The 15,063-nt window shown below is 36.6% G+C and overlaps 1 protein-coding gene across 2 annotated transcripts in view; it reads left to right on the forward strand.

Annotated features, from left to right (window-relative positions):
• Positions 1–15,063, forward strand: part of SKAP2 (src kinase associated phosphoprotein 2) — a 119,787-nt gene that overhangs the window by 73,636 nt on the left and 31,088 nt on the right. For both annotated transcript variants that reach the window (XM_064444379.1, XM_064444380.1), the window contains 3 exons: positions 4,754–4,878; positions 5,780–5,843; positions 6,197–6,298. In XM_064444379.1, the coding sequence (XP_064300449.1) occupies positions 4,754–4,878; positions 5,780–5,843; positions 6,197–6,298 (291 nt within the window). The remainder of the gene's footprint in view (positions 1–4,753; positions 4,879–5,779; positions 5,844–6,196; positions 6,299–15,063) is intronic.

The following is a 15,063-nucleotide window of genomic DNA, read 5'->3' on the forward strand; positions in this document are numbered from 1 at the left end:
AAGAACTTTGTGACTGAACAATATTAAAGGAGAAGGAAGCCTAGTTGCATTTGCAAATCTGTCCTAGTAACTCACCTAACCAGGCTACTGAATTTCTGCCACATGCTAAGCTTGCACATTTCTCCTTCAAGGAGTGAGGAAAGATATAAAAACCCAGTGGAAAGCTGTTGAGCTATCATTTTACTTTTTAGCTACAGACCTCCTTTACTTAGTGCTCCCTGTCTGAACAGCCACGTAGGAAAGGCAAAAATCCTTGTTTAGTTTAGACTATACTTTTGACAGAATCCATAACTGAAATATGCGGGAATTGTGAATGTTCAATAGGACTTTGTTGTAGCAAGGTGATGGCAATCAAAGGCATCTATCTAATGAATACCGAATCTCTTCTGCTAAGACAATGTTAAATTCAGACCTCCAGAGGCACACTTGCCATTAATAGTGTGTTGTTTAAAAAGCAACTATTGAGTGTAAGCAAACTGAATATAAACAAACTGTTGCCCTAAATAGTGTATTTCAATCACTGCCACCATTCCTTCATTTTTTAAAATTTAGATTTCTCAGAGGACTAGATTAAAGGAAAGGAAGAAAAATTTACATTTCAGATCTGCTATCTGAAAGGAAAGAACTCTTATGCATGCGTTTGGAAAGGGCTGTTCCAAAAGCTGGAAAAGGAATTACCATTTTGGACATACTGACACTATTTTTAGAAAGCAGACATCCTGCATATGGAAAAGTATGTGAAACTACATTTAACACAAAACCATGTAAACCATAAGATCTTACAGGCTCCTAATTTCAAGATGAAGAGAGTTAAATTATATGTTCTAATAGTACCTATAAATACTTTATCACACTCTGAAATCTTTCTGTTTGCCTTTGTTCCTTATGCCTTTCTCTGTAACTTCTTTCCTTTCTACTATTTCGTCCTCTCTGTTCCTCAGAATGCACTAATTCTTTTTACATGTGCTAATAATATGGGCACATCGCCTTAGGCCTCAAATTTACAACGCAATCATTTCAAGACCCTGTTGAAGGTTTACCCTTCTTTGTTTTAAAAGTTCCCATGGACTCAGTTATGCAAGGTTACTTCAAAGCCCTTTTTCTCTGCTTCCCTTGAGACTATTTTTCCCAATATAATATTGGCCCTGTTTCCGTTGTTAACAACATTTCACTATTTTTAGGATGAATGAAGTTTATATGTAAGAAAAATGTTTAAAGTGGCTCTCAAATTTCATTCAGATCTGTATTTTCTCTATTTTAAATATAGCCCCCCATATGTGTTTCTCTCAAATATCTATATACTAGTTTTGAATTTTTTTAATACTTAGTGCCTGACTCTCCCCACTCTGTTGTACAAGCTTTTTACAATTCTAAATTAATGATGCAAAATGATCTACACAGACCCAGATTTATTTTTCTGTTGTGTGCCTGATATGGGGAGAAGGGAAGAGGAGATTAGAATAAACAACAACTTATTCTGAAATTAGATTTGACCTAATGGTAGAACAACTTATGCTTGAAGTTCACGATCCTTTTTGTTTTTACGAGACTGGTAGTATTATACCTTTGCAATTCTGTTCTATGTTGTTCTGGGACAACTTACAGGTTTCCTGTTGTTGAATTGCAAAGCCCTATCTTGAGAAAATAAGAGGCAGCAAGAATGTTATTGTTCTTCAGAGAAGTGTGTTCCATCCGTGTGTGTCTCCCTAGTTCCTCCTAAATATGCTGTTGCATTCCTGCCTAGGCAAAACTCTGGTTCTGATTTGGGGTTTCAAAATTGAAGTGAAATCTCTGTAATGTAAGAGCAATACGGAAGCTACCTTTAAGGCTCTCACCATAAACCCCAACTCTATTTAATTTTAAGTCTCTAAGTAAAATCTTTAAGTTTTCAAAATTTTTAAACATCAAAACCTATTTAAATCTCCCTAAAGCACAGTCTCCAGAAAATATTTCTGATATAAACAATATAACTCGGTATGTGAAAGTTCACAGAAGTGAACTGGAGAACTGTGGCACTAACTTCACACAGCAGCTTTAAACTGAAAGCCCAAGTCTGTCTGGACACCTGTTTAGCTGCAAGCCTTTGCTGATAAATGAAGTCGAGGTGATTGTTGAGTCTGTTGATCACAAGATGGCCCTGCCTTCAAGCCTGCACCTGATCACTGTGCCTGACCAAACAGCTGCCATGGGTTATGGTTTGTTCCATGGTGATCAGGTGTTGGGGTTGGTCTCCACTCCTACCTGGAAAGGTGTATTCTGCAAGAGCAACTTGGATTTGTAGACCTCCACTGCTTGTCACCATCAGAGCATGCAGCTGAGCTATAGCTAACCTGTGTCCTGCCGTTCTGTATCTGTGAAGCCATTTCTCAGGACCTACTAGGTCTTGTCTCCAGCTTGCTGCCACAGGGATCGTGAATGCATACTGAGAGTCTTTCTCTCAACATAAATGGGTTCTGGGTCAGGACTGTGAAGTATCTCATTGTCCTAAAATTTCCTCATGGTCAACGTTTTAAGTATATGTATAATGCTACACTGGGCTTTAATCAGAGGTCCTTTATTGCACAGACAATTAGACGGAAAAGGTGCAATGCTATGAGTAGTCTGTTGCTATAAAGGATAGTGAAACAATTTAATAGCAAAGGATATATATTTATTTTTGGTGGTACATACAGGTAATTTTGATTAGCACTGGAACAGCATGTTCAGAGAGATAAGACAAAGACAGTATAAACAATAAAACAATCACATGCATTATGGATACCATTCACTGCATTCCCCTTCCAGTGCAAAGTACAGTATATTTCTGTTTTAACTGTAATGCTCTTTGAAAGAACGAGTACCAGTACAGAGATCAACTGTGATTATCTCTGTAAAACTCTATTACCATAAAAGGGATCATCCATGTCACAAAGAAGCAGACTCAGAAAATAATCCAAGGGATTAAATTTGTATACTTGCTTCACTTTTATCTTGGCAAAATGTTTTTACCTTTTGAACCTGGTGTTTGTTTATTCTGTCTGCATGCTCCTGTCATCTTGTGTTTTGATAAACCTCCAGGATGGGAGAGTGAGAAATTAGTGTGTTTCACTTTATCTTCTCCCTGAGGTCACAAGTGAGGGAACAATAAAATTTCTAGGCAGAAATGCATTTCATTAAAAGGGGACCTAGTTAACCTATTGCAAGTTATTATTTCTAATATCTGCCTTGGTGTAATTCCATGAATTTTGCATCTGTGTGCTGTTTGATACAGGGGTGGAGGATTGAGCAAATATAAAATATCAGTACTGTATCATTAGTACTTAATCAAGACATAATAAAACGTACTGTGGGGGAAGGGACTAGAAGAGAAAATAGAACAGTGCCCTGGATTTTCTCATATAACTGTTCTTTGGTATTTACTTGCCCTGGGTGAGAGTTCATAAAAAGGTGGAAGGACAAAGAATTTGTGTCTATGTACATGTAAAATTACTAGAAGAGTATTTGTATGGTGACTGCCCTTACGTCCATTGATGTTCATGTTGCTGCGTTAGCCAGTTTTTGCCCTCTCAGGAGTGGAGAAAAGATTTGCTTTCCTACTAAATTTCCAGAAAGCTGAAAAATGATGTTGAATATTGTAGTTTTCCTTGTTTTTTTCTGTTGTAGAAGTTTCCTCCTTTTGTTGACAAATATAAGCAATGGATGCTCGATTTGCACCTAAGTTCTATTCAGCAATACTTAAAGTAGTTTTGCTGTTGTGCTTGATGCTTATTGCTAATTAATGCTTTTCTTTACTGTGGAAAAACCCACACTTAATGGCTTTTTCTTTCATTTGCAACTGCACTTTGGTCTTTGTTTGCCTGAGCAAAATGTGACTGATGATGCCTGTCTTCACTTGAATGCTGCACTGTGATATGCAGAAATTGCAAAACTGATTTACTTTTACTTTTTTAGTTCAAAACATGCCAGAGCACATAAAATCAGATGTAGAATTTGGTCTGAAGAGCTCAGAAGGAGCACACAGGTGCTGCTTGCCCAACATGCAGTATATTTGAAGTCAGGCCTGTTCCAAGTGATACTTTTATAAACCAGAACCTTAGAAAAGTTGAATTGTCTTTAAAACAACCACATGGCTCTACATAATAAACTGTGGTAGGGCTCAGTACTTTTATTAGCTAATTAAACATTTGCTGTGTTGAGAGAAGTGCTTTTGGAACACACGCCTGAATTTATAACAAAATTCATTCTATGTTTCTGCCATGTGGAGAGGAGGCACATCTGGGAGTGGGTGGGAAAATGTGAAGAGAAGCTTTTCCAATTGCTTAAAAAGGAGTTGGAAGTTTATTTTTTTGAGTGAAGTGGTTAGTTTAGGAGGGAGTTCAGCAAGTTCTGAGCTAGACAGGTTTTCCCATTGGTTTACTGAACCTGAAAGAGACATTGATTTATAGGAAGCATGTCTTGCAAGTTCCAGTTTCTTGGCTTTCCCTGGATACAAGTGTCATAACATGCACTTCTTACTAAATAAGACCACCATCTGCAAACATCCCCCTGTGGAATTCCTTAGGCATCCTACAGAAAAATGTACTTTTGTGTACGTCTGTCTTTATTTTAAAGCTTTATTTCCAGAAGCATCACCTAATCATTTTGCTAAAAACCTCTCTGTTCTTTTGTAAAATTCATGAAATAGAGAACAAAATCTGAATAAACGATAACCTGCTGAGCCACTTACGTTTACTGTTGTAAATGAAGCTCTAACTTTGTTTTTTATCTCCAACAGACAAACAACAGAAAGGTGAATTTGCCTTAGAGGGCTACACCATCAGAATGAATAATAGCCTTCGGAAGGATGCAAAGAAAGATTGCTGTTTTGAAATCTCTGCTCCTGATAAGCGCATTTATCAGGTTGGACTTTTTTATGTTGACTTGAAATTAAATTGATAAAGCCGTTACCATTCCAGTTACTGAATTAACATTTCAGTAAAACAACTTTCAATGACATATTAATGAAAAAAGGACCCCTCGCTTGCTTATATCGGATATTCACATATTAGGAAAAAATCTGATTAAAAATATGTATGTATGTGTTCAAATATTATCTTTTTGGACAAGAGCAAGGATATCTGTCATCTTTATCTATTGGTCATTTCAATGTTAGCATTTTAATATCTATTGTATAGTATGTCTGCATGATTTCTTGGATGAATTATAGTAAAAAAAAAGTTAAAATATGTATCAGTGTTAAATACATATTGTATTGGTCATGGCTTTGCAAGGAAGATCTACATAAAGGCACATATCAGCTGTGCAATTCAGAGATCTATCAGCTAGACATCAATATGGAATGTAAGTTTAATAAGTTTTAAATATCTGAGATTGCAGCTGAAAGCCAGTTAATTAAGCTGTCAGGTAGTGTGTTGGAGTCTGACAAGAACATTTTTAAGAAAACTGTACCCAGCAGTCTAAAGAAATTCATGGGTGTCTTCTAATTGTCAAGGGCAAATTTTGTTCATCAGTTCTGGCTTTGACATTGATGAAGAGAAGCAGCTTTTTTCTGCACAGCTGCCAGCTGCTGATCAGAGTTTCAAATCCATCATCCTCTCCTTCAATTACGTAAATTTGTCAAAATTAGCTGTACATTATAAGAAGCATCCTTGCAAGAAAAGTACCAGAAGACATGAAAAGAATTACTAATGGTTTCTTGAGGAAGTGATGAGAATGCTACAGTCCCTCTTTTTTATTGCTAATGAAATTGTAGTTGTGTTTTTGTCATTACTGCTATTAGTTATTAATAAACATTTAATAGTTCACAGCTGCCACTCCCAAAGAAGCAGAAGAATGGGTACAGCAAGTCAAATTTGTAATTCAAGGTAAGCCAGCCAGTAAAGCAGTAGCCTTTATTGCCTGTACTGCTTAGTGATGGTAGTTCTGTCCATTAACATGCCTGTCACATTTATGTATCTAGTGTTCCCACTTGTTCAAGTTTTGAATAGCAAGTCCTAGTTCTTAATCATATTGCAGCTTTTACATGACTTTTCTCCTTTTTTCCAAGAACACTATTGAGCTTGAAAACTCTTCCATACGAACACTGTAAGAAAATAAGCAGAATGTACTTCTTTGACCACCAGCTCATAGAATATGAATTGTGTTTTCATCTTGCATAGATTTCAGCTTAGGCATTCTTTTCTATGAAATGTTAACTTTTCAAACTGCTGTTACATAGATATGGAATCTAATACTATTCCTGAGGAGGAGGAAGAGGAATATGATGATGTTGGACAAGTGAGCAGTGAACCATTAGATGATATTTATGAAGAAGTTAAAGGTATTGTTGAGATTTTATTATTTTGACTTGTGATCATTTTGTCTACTTCTAGTTTGATAACTCTGGGTGTCTAAAACTGAGTAAAGTAACCCAATAAATAAAATACTTTCAGATTTCAAGTTTTGCTGTGATGTTGAAAAAAGAATGTGTCTTCAACCAGGTTTGAGTGAGAACAGTTCAGTTTTCTTTAACGGGCATCAAAATAGTGCAGAATGTGTAAAAGTGGTCTCAGGGGACTTTCGGCTCATTAACTAACATTCTCTGGTACGCAAATTTTTTAATTAAAAAATTGACTTGCCTTACAGGTTTTTCCACCAACTTGCCCATCATTTCTTCTTTATTCATTCTGGCATTTGTATTAAGCAAAAGTTCACTATCACTTCATATGTTATCAGCTGTTGCCTTATTACATTATAATATTATATATTATATCTTGCATGATATTATAATCCTGCAAGAAAGCAATGTGTTGGTTTGAAAGGGCTCTGGAGATGAACTGTAAATAAAGGCAACATGAGTATTGATATTGTTTTCTTTCATATCTTCCAACATGACTATGATTATACAGACACTTTTTACTGTGGACTTTCTGATGTGGTCGAATGATTATGCCTCTAAATGTCCAAGTGTATCTCTCAGATGGCAAAACAAAAGAAAAAGAGCTTGCCAAAACCTCTTGGAGTTGATTATAGACATTCAAGTATTAGGGGAAAGGTGATCATTCTTGATTACATTTTAGGAAGCTATGAAAAAATCAATCTTTCAGTTACTATTAGTTAAGAAATGATATTTTAAAGTGATATGACAATTAATTATCACTTTGTATAAAATAATGTTCTGCACTCCTCGTTGTTTGGGGCAGTGCAATTGCCAGCAATAACTTGAGAGGAAAAATTAGTTGTATCATGTGAAGCTGACTAACTTTATGTATCTGTTAGGTTGAATATTCTGACCATTGGAGAAAAGAACATTTTTATAGTATGCCTTGGTTTTCATTTTAAGGTCATTTCAGTGAGCCAAGGGAGCAGAGAACATGAGTGACTGCTGAAAGTGATTATCATAAAATTCGAAAATAGTAGCAGCGCTCAGTTCTTTAAGAGCTGTTTTCTTTTTGATCCATTTCTTTGAATTGTGCCTAGACTACTTCAGCACAGGATACATGTTCTGCTGAAACGGGGTGCAGGGGGTCAGGCATGCTGAAAAACTCTTATGCAGTGAATAAGCCCTGTAATGTAGTTTTTATAATCTTATAGTAGAGGATGCAGCCAAACTTTATTGCAGTGCTTGTTGGATGCTCAGGCTCTTAGAGAAAGGTGATCTTCTTGGAACAGGCTGCCCAGAGAGGTGGTAGAGTCACCATCCCTGGAGGTATTTAAAAGATGTGTAGATGTGGCACTTCAGGGCATGGTTTAGGAGACATGGTAGTGTTGGGTTGATGGTTGGACTTGATGGTCCTAGAGGTCTTTTTCAACCTTAATGATTCTATGGTTCTATGATCTTGTGCACTTGCCTGTACTTTTGTTAAAGAAGCTCTAGATGTATCCTGGGATAAATTACTCGTTTCTGAGCTTCACTTATCTTACATGTTCATTTGAGTCTCAAACAGTGGTAGACAGCCAATAGTTAATATAAGCTTTGAGTTCTGTCTTCAGAGAATTACTGCCTTGGTATGATTCTGCAAGAATTTAGAGGATTTTCACTTATATCCCATTTTAATGTCAGTTTTCCAGGAACTCTTGCCTCCTGATGTGGCTAATAAATCTGAAATGTAACAGAAACAGCTCTCACAAAGAAGGGATAGCTCTCCTGTTAGTCAAGAAATCTAGTTTCAGTTTTTAGTTAAATGAATTTCTTTCCCCATGATCTTGGAGTGATGCTTCATTTTCAACTTATCAAGTACGAGTTATCTTTATCTCATGCTTTCTCCATCTTGCTTATTTGAATTGTAAACTTTTCAGGAAGGACCATCTTACCTGGTACAGTGGAGCTCTTAATTTTGGCTGTGATGTGTTGGCATAACTAAGTAAAAATAAAGCATAACTTTGCAATAGAATTTAGGTGATTAAAGCGCCTTTTTCTCTTCCATAAACGTGCTTTAATAGTTATTTACTTAAAGGGAATTAAAAAGTTAAGGCTCTGGTGCCTTAAAGCAGTCCTTCTCTTCTTTATCCGTAGCATATTGAAGAGTATTAGATGAAGTGCTAGTTGACAAATGTCACAGGAGTAGGCCTTATTTGGTTCTTGTATAGCTGTTCATCTAAACTTGATGGTAAAAGAGCATACTCCACTTTGGTCTCATCTGCCTTAATTAGGCCTGATTGGCTGCATTTAATTCCAGTTGGCTATCCTTTCTGTTTTCCCAGCTAAGTGAATTGCTCTTTCTTCCTTTGATGGTCAAAGGGTGGAGCATCATTACCCTGGTTGTTATCTGACTTAATAATACAGAGCAAATAAGGAATTCTGAACTCCTGTTAAGAGAAGAGAAAAAAAGAATTACTTGTACAGCCCCAAAACTATGCTAAGCTCTAGAATGCAGAGAAGACAAATATGCTATATCCCTGTGAAGAGGGAAAAGAAATTAATCTTCACTTTGGTTTTATCCTCAAAGCATCTCGATGTTAGGGGCTTCTGATCTTCTGTTTCCACAGGTCCGCTAGCTTTGTAAATATTGAATTTCAGGTACACAGCTCATTGTACTTTGTTATTATTTATTTGACTATAATTTGAAATTCCTCAAGTAAGTAAAATTTTGCATTTCTGTTGTTCTCCACTGTTTTTTAATATCAGCATTTCAGAAGCATATTAAGCCAGTTTGTGATGCGGTCCATTTTGTAATATTGGGTTGGTATTTGAATAAAGAGTGTTTGGGTTAAAAAGAGAATATGGAAATTTTTGCACAGTTTTAGAAATTGAGAAATTTGGAGAACTGTTGCAATAATTGGTATTGACTGATGCTGTATTGTCTATCTGTCACATTGCTTAGCGTCATCCCCCCACTTCTGGCAGGAGGCAGTGTAGATGAATTTTCCAGGCAAGAGCTGAATAGCTTGAAACCAGTATCTAGAATGGTAACAGTCTATTAGCCTATGAAAAGCAGAGATTTCAATGGGATTTAATTTGTACTGCCTGCTGGCAGGAGGAGTGGGTTGATAGTTAGAGGGAGTACAAAGAGAGGTGGAAAAACTAACCTTTTGATGTGTTAAGTCACTTTCTTCTTTTAATAGCATATACAAATTAATATTTACCATAGAAGCATAATCTTCCTGGTTCACAGTATCAGTCAGTGTTTTACTGTGGTTGTTCAGGTAGAGTCAGAAATGTCAGAACTGCCAAAGATTTCCTACCTTGTAAAACCTTCCTTGCAAGACTCTTTAGGAGAAGAAAACTTTATACGGTCTTCAATAAACTAAGCTTTAGTCTTTTTGGTTTTTAATAAAAAGACGGAGGAAAAATTGGTTAAGCAAAATGAAAAATACTGGCAATAAAGGCCCATTTTTTGCTTAATTAACTATTTGTTTTCTACCTTAGTACACGCTATATAATTTTGCAGTCCACAGTGGGGTATTATAAGCTGTAACATGAAACAACTTCTAAAACTGTAGTATTAAATAACTGTGTGTGTAGCTACCTAGATGAATAGCTTAGCGGTGCTCTAAACAATGAAGTTAGCCTTGTCAGGAGAGCAACACTTGCCAGCTTTAAAGATGTTGCCATCTGTTACAGCCCTCAAACACCAAATTTTTTATTAACTTGTGGTTTCAGTGACATAACTTTTAAGGGCCTACAGTATTGTCTTCTGTGGTTTCACCTCAGTGTGGAGCATGTACCCAAAACTGCAATATTAACTACTGCCTGCCACCTTGATCCTTTCTACAACCTCAGCTCAGTTTGTGTACTGTCTACAACACTCCTGCACAAGAGGCAAGAGGTGTTAATCTAAGATAAAATACCTATCTTAATTTTCAATCTTGTGTTGTCGTTTTTATTCTGTTCTCTTTCTGCTCACAAACTTACATTATAGCAATAGTTTCCACGGCATACAGTATAGTTTCCATTAAAACATTTTTAAAGACAAGGTTTGATTCTTACTTTGGTGGTGCTTAGTTGGTGCATAGAGATAAAAAACTGCCCTTACAGAATAGGTAAGATTGGAAAACCTCAATCAACATGATGTGACACAAGGCTGGCATTGTTGGTTTTGTGACATCTCTTCTTAGCCTGTCCATAACACAGAGAGCTTTTGGGTGAGAGAGAGGTAAGGACAGTGAAATTCAGTGCTGTGGTGACCTCTAGCCAGGGGGACTGTGGTGGAGAACTGACCCAGCCAACACAACTTGCATCAGTTCTTAGTTTGCTGTAAATTAAATTTTGGGATCAATTCAGTCTCTGGTTGGGCCAAGGATCATGGTCAAGCCCAGGTATCTGACCAATAGTTCTGTTTTGCAGTGTAATTGGAAGCTTAGTTAGGGAAACTGTAACTAGGGCAAAGCTCAGGGAAAGGTAAGATATGTCTTAGGTTTTAGACAACAGGAAGTGTCCTATGCAAAGAAACACTTCTTAACCTGTTTACTTAACTTTAAACAAAGTCTTTTAAATAGTTCTAAAATTATATTGGTGTTGTTTCAGAACTTATTTCTGACATGTGCTTGAAGGTAGGGAATAATCATCCGTCCTATCTCTCTCTCATGGTTGTCTCTTTAAGCAGCTTTGTCATCTTAATTTTTCCTCTAAGTTAACCCCTGCAAGTTTAACGGCATAACTTAATACCATCTTCATCCTCTCTTTTTGCTTTGAGGAAGCAAATGGTTTTTATGAGCACAGAGAGGGGAAAAAAGAACGTGATCTCTGATTTACCTCTTCTTGGGACAAAGGAAGTAATGTGATTATGTAGTGGAGTTTGAGTGTAAGTTTGATCTGTCACTCATGAACACTGACTCATAGCAAATATTTGTGTTCTTAAAATGTAGTGTTAGATGTATCGACTTTTTGACACTAGAAGTGAAGATTTCACAGTGCTGTGTTAATGACAATGCCTTTTCAGGAGACCTTTGCTTATTTTAGAGTTTTCAATACATCACAGTCAGGGTCTGTGGGCCCAGCATAGTGTTTGGTGTCAAGCAGTCCCCGGTGGATTACAGCTGTATAATCAGTTCCTAAAACCAGTAAGCTAAAATGAAGAAACTGTTAATTGGTCATTGTAAACCAGAGCAGTATGTTGAAGTCAGCAGAGACACAGTTGATCATGGAATCTGAGATGTTACTTGTGAACATTGCTGTTAAGTCAGTATGTTATATATCCTAGTATATTGCCAAATTCCTCCCAACATTTGTTGATCGCCTCAAGTAGCTAAGGAATTCTTTACTTCTTGTCCACAGAAGTTGTACATAATGTTGATGTGCTATTAATTTTTTATTTTTTCCAAAGAAAGAATTCTAAGTGCTTTTAATTAGTAAATGAAGTGCTTTCAAAGTATAAAGTTTAAAAAGGGTTCAGAATATTTGAAGCTGAAAAGACCAGCTGTAAGATTGGCATTTTTGAGGACAGTACTAAAGATGAGTTTCCAAAGTAATTACTGAAATTGTTTTGAATAATTTCCATTAAAACATCTTTCAGATCCAAGAACCCAGCAAGGGATTTTTTTCCTTTTAAAGCAGTGAGGATAAGTCATTCTTCAAAACAATTTTTCAAAGATTGGGTCTCAGTGTTGTTAAGAAATTAATATTTGTTATTTCACTTGTTTAGCCATTGCGTTATTTTTATATATGGAGTATTTTTGCCCATAATATCTTGCTGATAGGTGGAGTACCAGAATAAGGAGAAGAGGGTATTTACAGGGTTTACTCAGTTTGCTGTAAATCAAAAGTGATCAAAATAATACAAGAACAGTGAGAAGCAGATCTAAATTACCTTTTGGCATGAAGCAGTAGTAAAGATTTTTTTCCATCCAAGATGTGTGGTTTTGTTGTCTTGATCGCTGGCATTTGGCGTCAGCTAAGTGTCTTTGATTACATGCCAGACATGCTAATCATTGAAAAACAACCTCTTTCAACTGTGTATTGCTGGATCCCAACTGCTATGATGAAATGGAGCTGTGTCCGAATTCTCTGCCACACTGGGTTTTGAGGCAGTACGCTTATGGGATTTATATATACCTTGGAGTGTCCTTCAGCTAGTAATAAATGTGCATGAGACATGGGTTATGAATCCAGACAACTTTTTGTGTTTAAAGACACTGCATCCAGAAGGTGGTTCAGAACTTGATACCTGGACCTCAGCTTTTGTTTGGCATAAGAGCTTGGGCTTTATCTTCAGTTAATCTAATCCTGCATCTGAAGAGGGAAACCTTTTCATTCTATTGATGTTAGGTGTCAGTGATGGAAGAGTAGGTAAGACAATCTGGTGTGGCTGAAAAGAATGTGATGTCCATTGAGTGGGAAGTGGCAAGTCTTTGGGAGGAAAATAAGGTTCACAGGCTCTTCTGTGTTTCTTGTAAAGTGAATATAAAGTGATGGTCTGTGGACAACAGGTGGCCCATAGCTGTCAGGAAGCCTACTGTCCATGAGGTAGTTCAACCTCTACCCCTGCATCACACACATGTTCACAAACGTGCAAGTGAGGAGGCCAATAAAAATGGAATAATAACTGAGTATTCATATTTAGTCTGATTTGTATGTGAGGGGTATATTCACCGGTTGGAGTTGGGATGGGGTTGTCTACTGAGAAATACTCTTAGAAAAGATTATTCTTTATTTAATAATATACTTCTGCAGAAAATTTGGTCAGCTATGAAATTCAACCAAACCAGTTAATTATAATTTCTACAGTAAATGGAAAACTTGTGCTGTTAAGTTTAGGCATTTATTCTCCTCTCTTTGAACTGCATGTAAGAATTCATACTTTTCAGATATTTAACTTAATAGGTTTACAAGTGGAGAAAGATAGAAGTGACCTTCCTGAAGTTGTGGACAACTGTTATAGTGAATCAAGCAGGTTCATGTTGGAGAGCTGTGTTTATCAAAGTCTCTGGTTATCAAAGGCTAAATTTTATTTCTGTATTTGAGTTAAAAAAAAAAATAAATAAAAAAATAAAGAAATAAAGCTCAATCAGACCAAAAAAGTACCCTCCCCCAATAAACTAGGAATCGATTGTTAAATCTGCATTGTCTATTGGCATTTTGAAGCTTGTTTACTTAAAATTAGAAAGCATAACTTTATAATACCTAAAAAGGAAGTATTTTTAATCATGATGTTATATGTTTAAAGAACTCTTTCAAAAACTAATTAGCACACAACTCATTGAAATGAATTTATTTATTGAAATAAGGTATTTTATCAGAAGTACTGATCAATCGTTTTTATATCATTTTCTGTGCACCAGCACTAAACAACGTTTGATGCTATTGATTTGTAAAACCAATCTGATGTGAACAGTATGTGACAGAAGTTATTTGTTATTAAGAGATAGAATCCTGTCTCTGAAAAGCTTGTCATCCTGGCAAGAAAAAAATTGCACAAAGTAATTTTACTTGTATCTCAGTTTTTTCGGTGTTGACTCTGTTTCTGACAGCTGGCTTCATGGTAAATGTGAACAAAACTTTGTTTATGCATGCATGTCTTCAATGGTTTATGGACCCAAAGTTCTTCCTTTTGAAAGCAAAATAGTTTTCTGTGGTAGCACTGTTTTTATCTAATTAAGAAGTAGTGCAATATTTCTAATTCAAAGCAATCAGAAGAAATGGCTTGGTATGTGAGATAGTTTATTAACCACAAATTTGAGGAATTGCTGTACTTTAGCAAGTTCAAAGCAAAATGTCAATTGTATTATGTATGTTTATGAAAATAGAAATGTTGGGCTTGCTGTACTGCTTGGGTATGACTGTGATGAATACTGTAGAAATAGATCAAGGAACCTTTACTTTTTGAATTTGTGACGAATGACTGCATATCAGGCTATTAAAATCATTAGGCAGAGTTTTTTGAGGAACAAGAGCAACCAGAGGTTATATGGAGCCTCAGGCTATCGCTTCTCAGCTTTTCTGGTTTCCACGAGGTAACTATTAAAGAACCATAATTTATACAACTGGATTCTCAAATAAGACCCAGCAAGGTGGGCTTTAAAGGCTGACTTAATCATTCTTTTACTGTAGATACCAATCTCTTATTTGAATTTTTCAGCCTTAAGAAAGGCATCAGCATAAATCCTTATGTATATGTCTTTTCCTCTCAGTGTGCTTCTTATTGGCTATTCATTTCCCTTCCCACTCTCCTCAAAATGGAGAAATTAGCCAAACAAAGCACTACTAGTTGACCAGAGCTTCATAAATTTTGCTGGCCGTATGCATGTATATCTGATTTGCTTGTGTGTTACAGTGTACTGTGTTTACAATGCATGTCATGTTTGTTTACACATACACAAGGAAGGCAACAGAGAAAAAGGCTGCCTTTTTCCTTGTCTTGGCTGCTGTTCCCTGGGCTGGGTAGGAGTCTTTGAAAGAAGCAGGTTGGTTGTTCCTAGGAAAGGAAAATGGTCAGCAGGGTACAGCTCCCAGACCACACAGTGGCCCAGGCAGAGGGCAAGATGCAGCAGTCTGCTGTGCCCTAAAGTAGAGAGGGATGCTCCAGGGAAGTGCAGGGTGCAGGTACACAGATAAGCTTCAACAGCAAGTGGAAGAATGTTTTCTTTAGGAAACCAGAAGAGACTGAGGGAGGTTTTTTGGCAAGTCAGTGAAATTTGGATTAGACAGCAAGGTAGGAAGGAAAATGT

The sequence above is a fragment of the Phalacrocorax carbo genome, chromosome 2 (assembly GCF_963921805.1).
Source record: "Phalacrocorax carbo chromosome 2, bPhaCar2.1, whole genome shotgun sequence".
Lineage (NCBI taxonomy): Eukaryota > Metazoa > Chordata > Aves > Suliformes > Phalacrocoracidae > Phalacrocorax > Phalacrocorax carbo.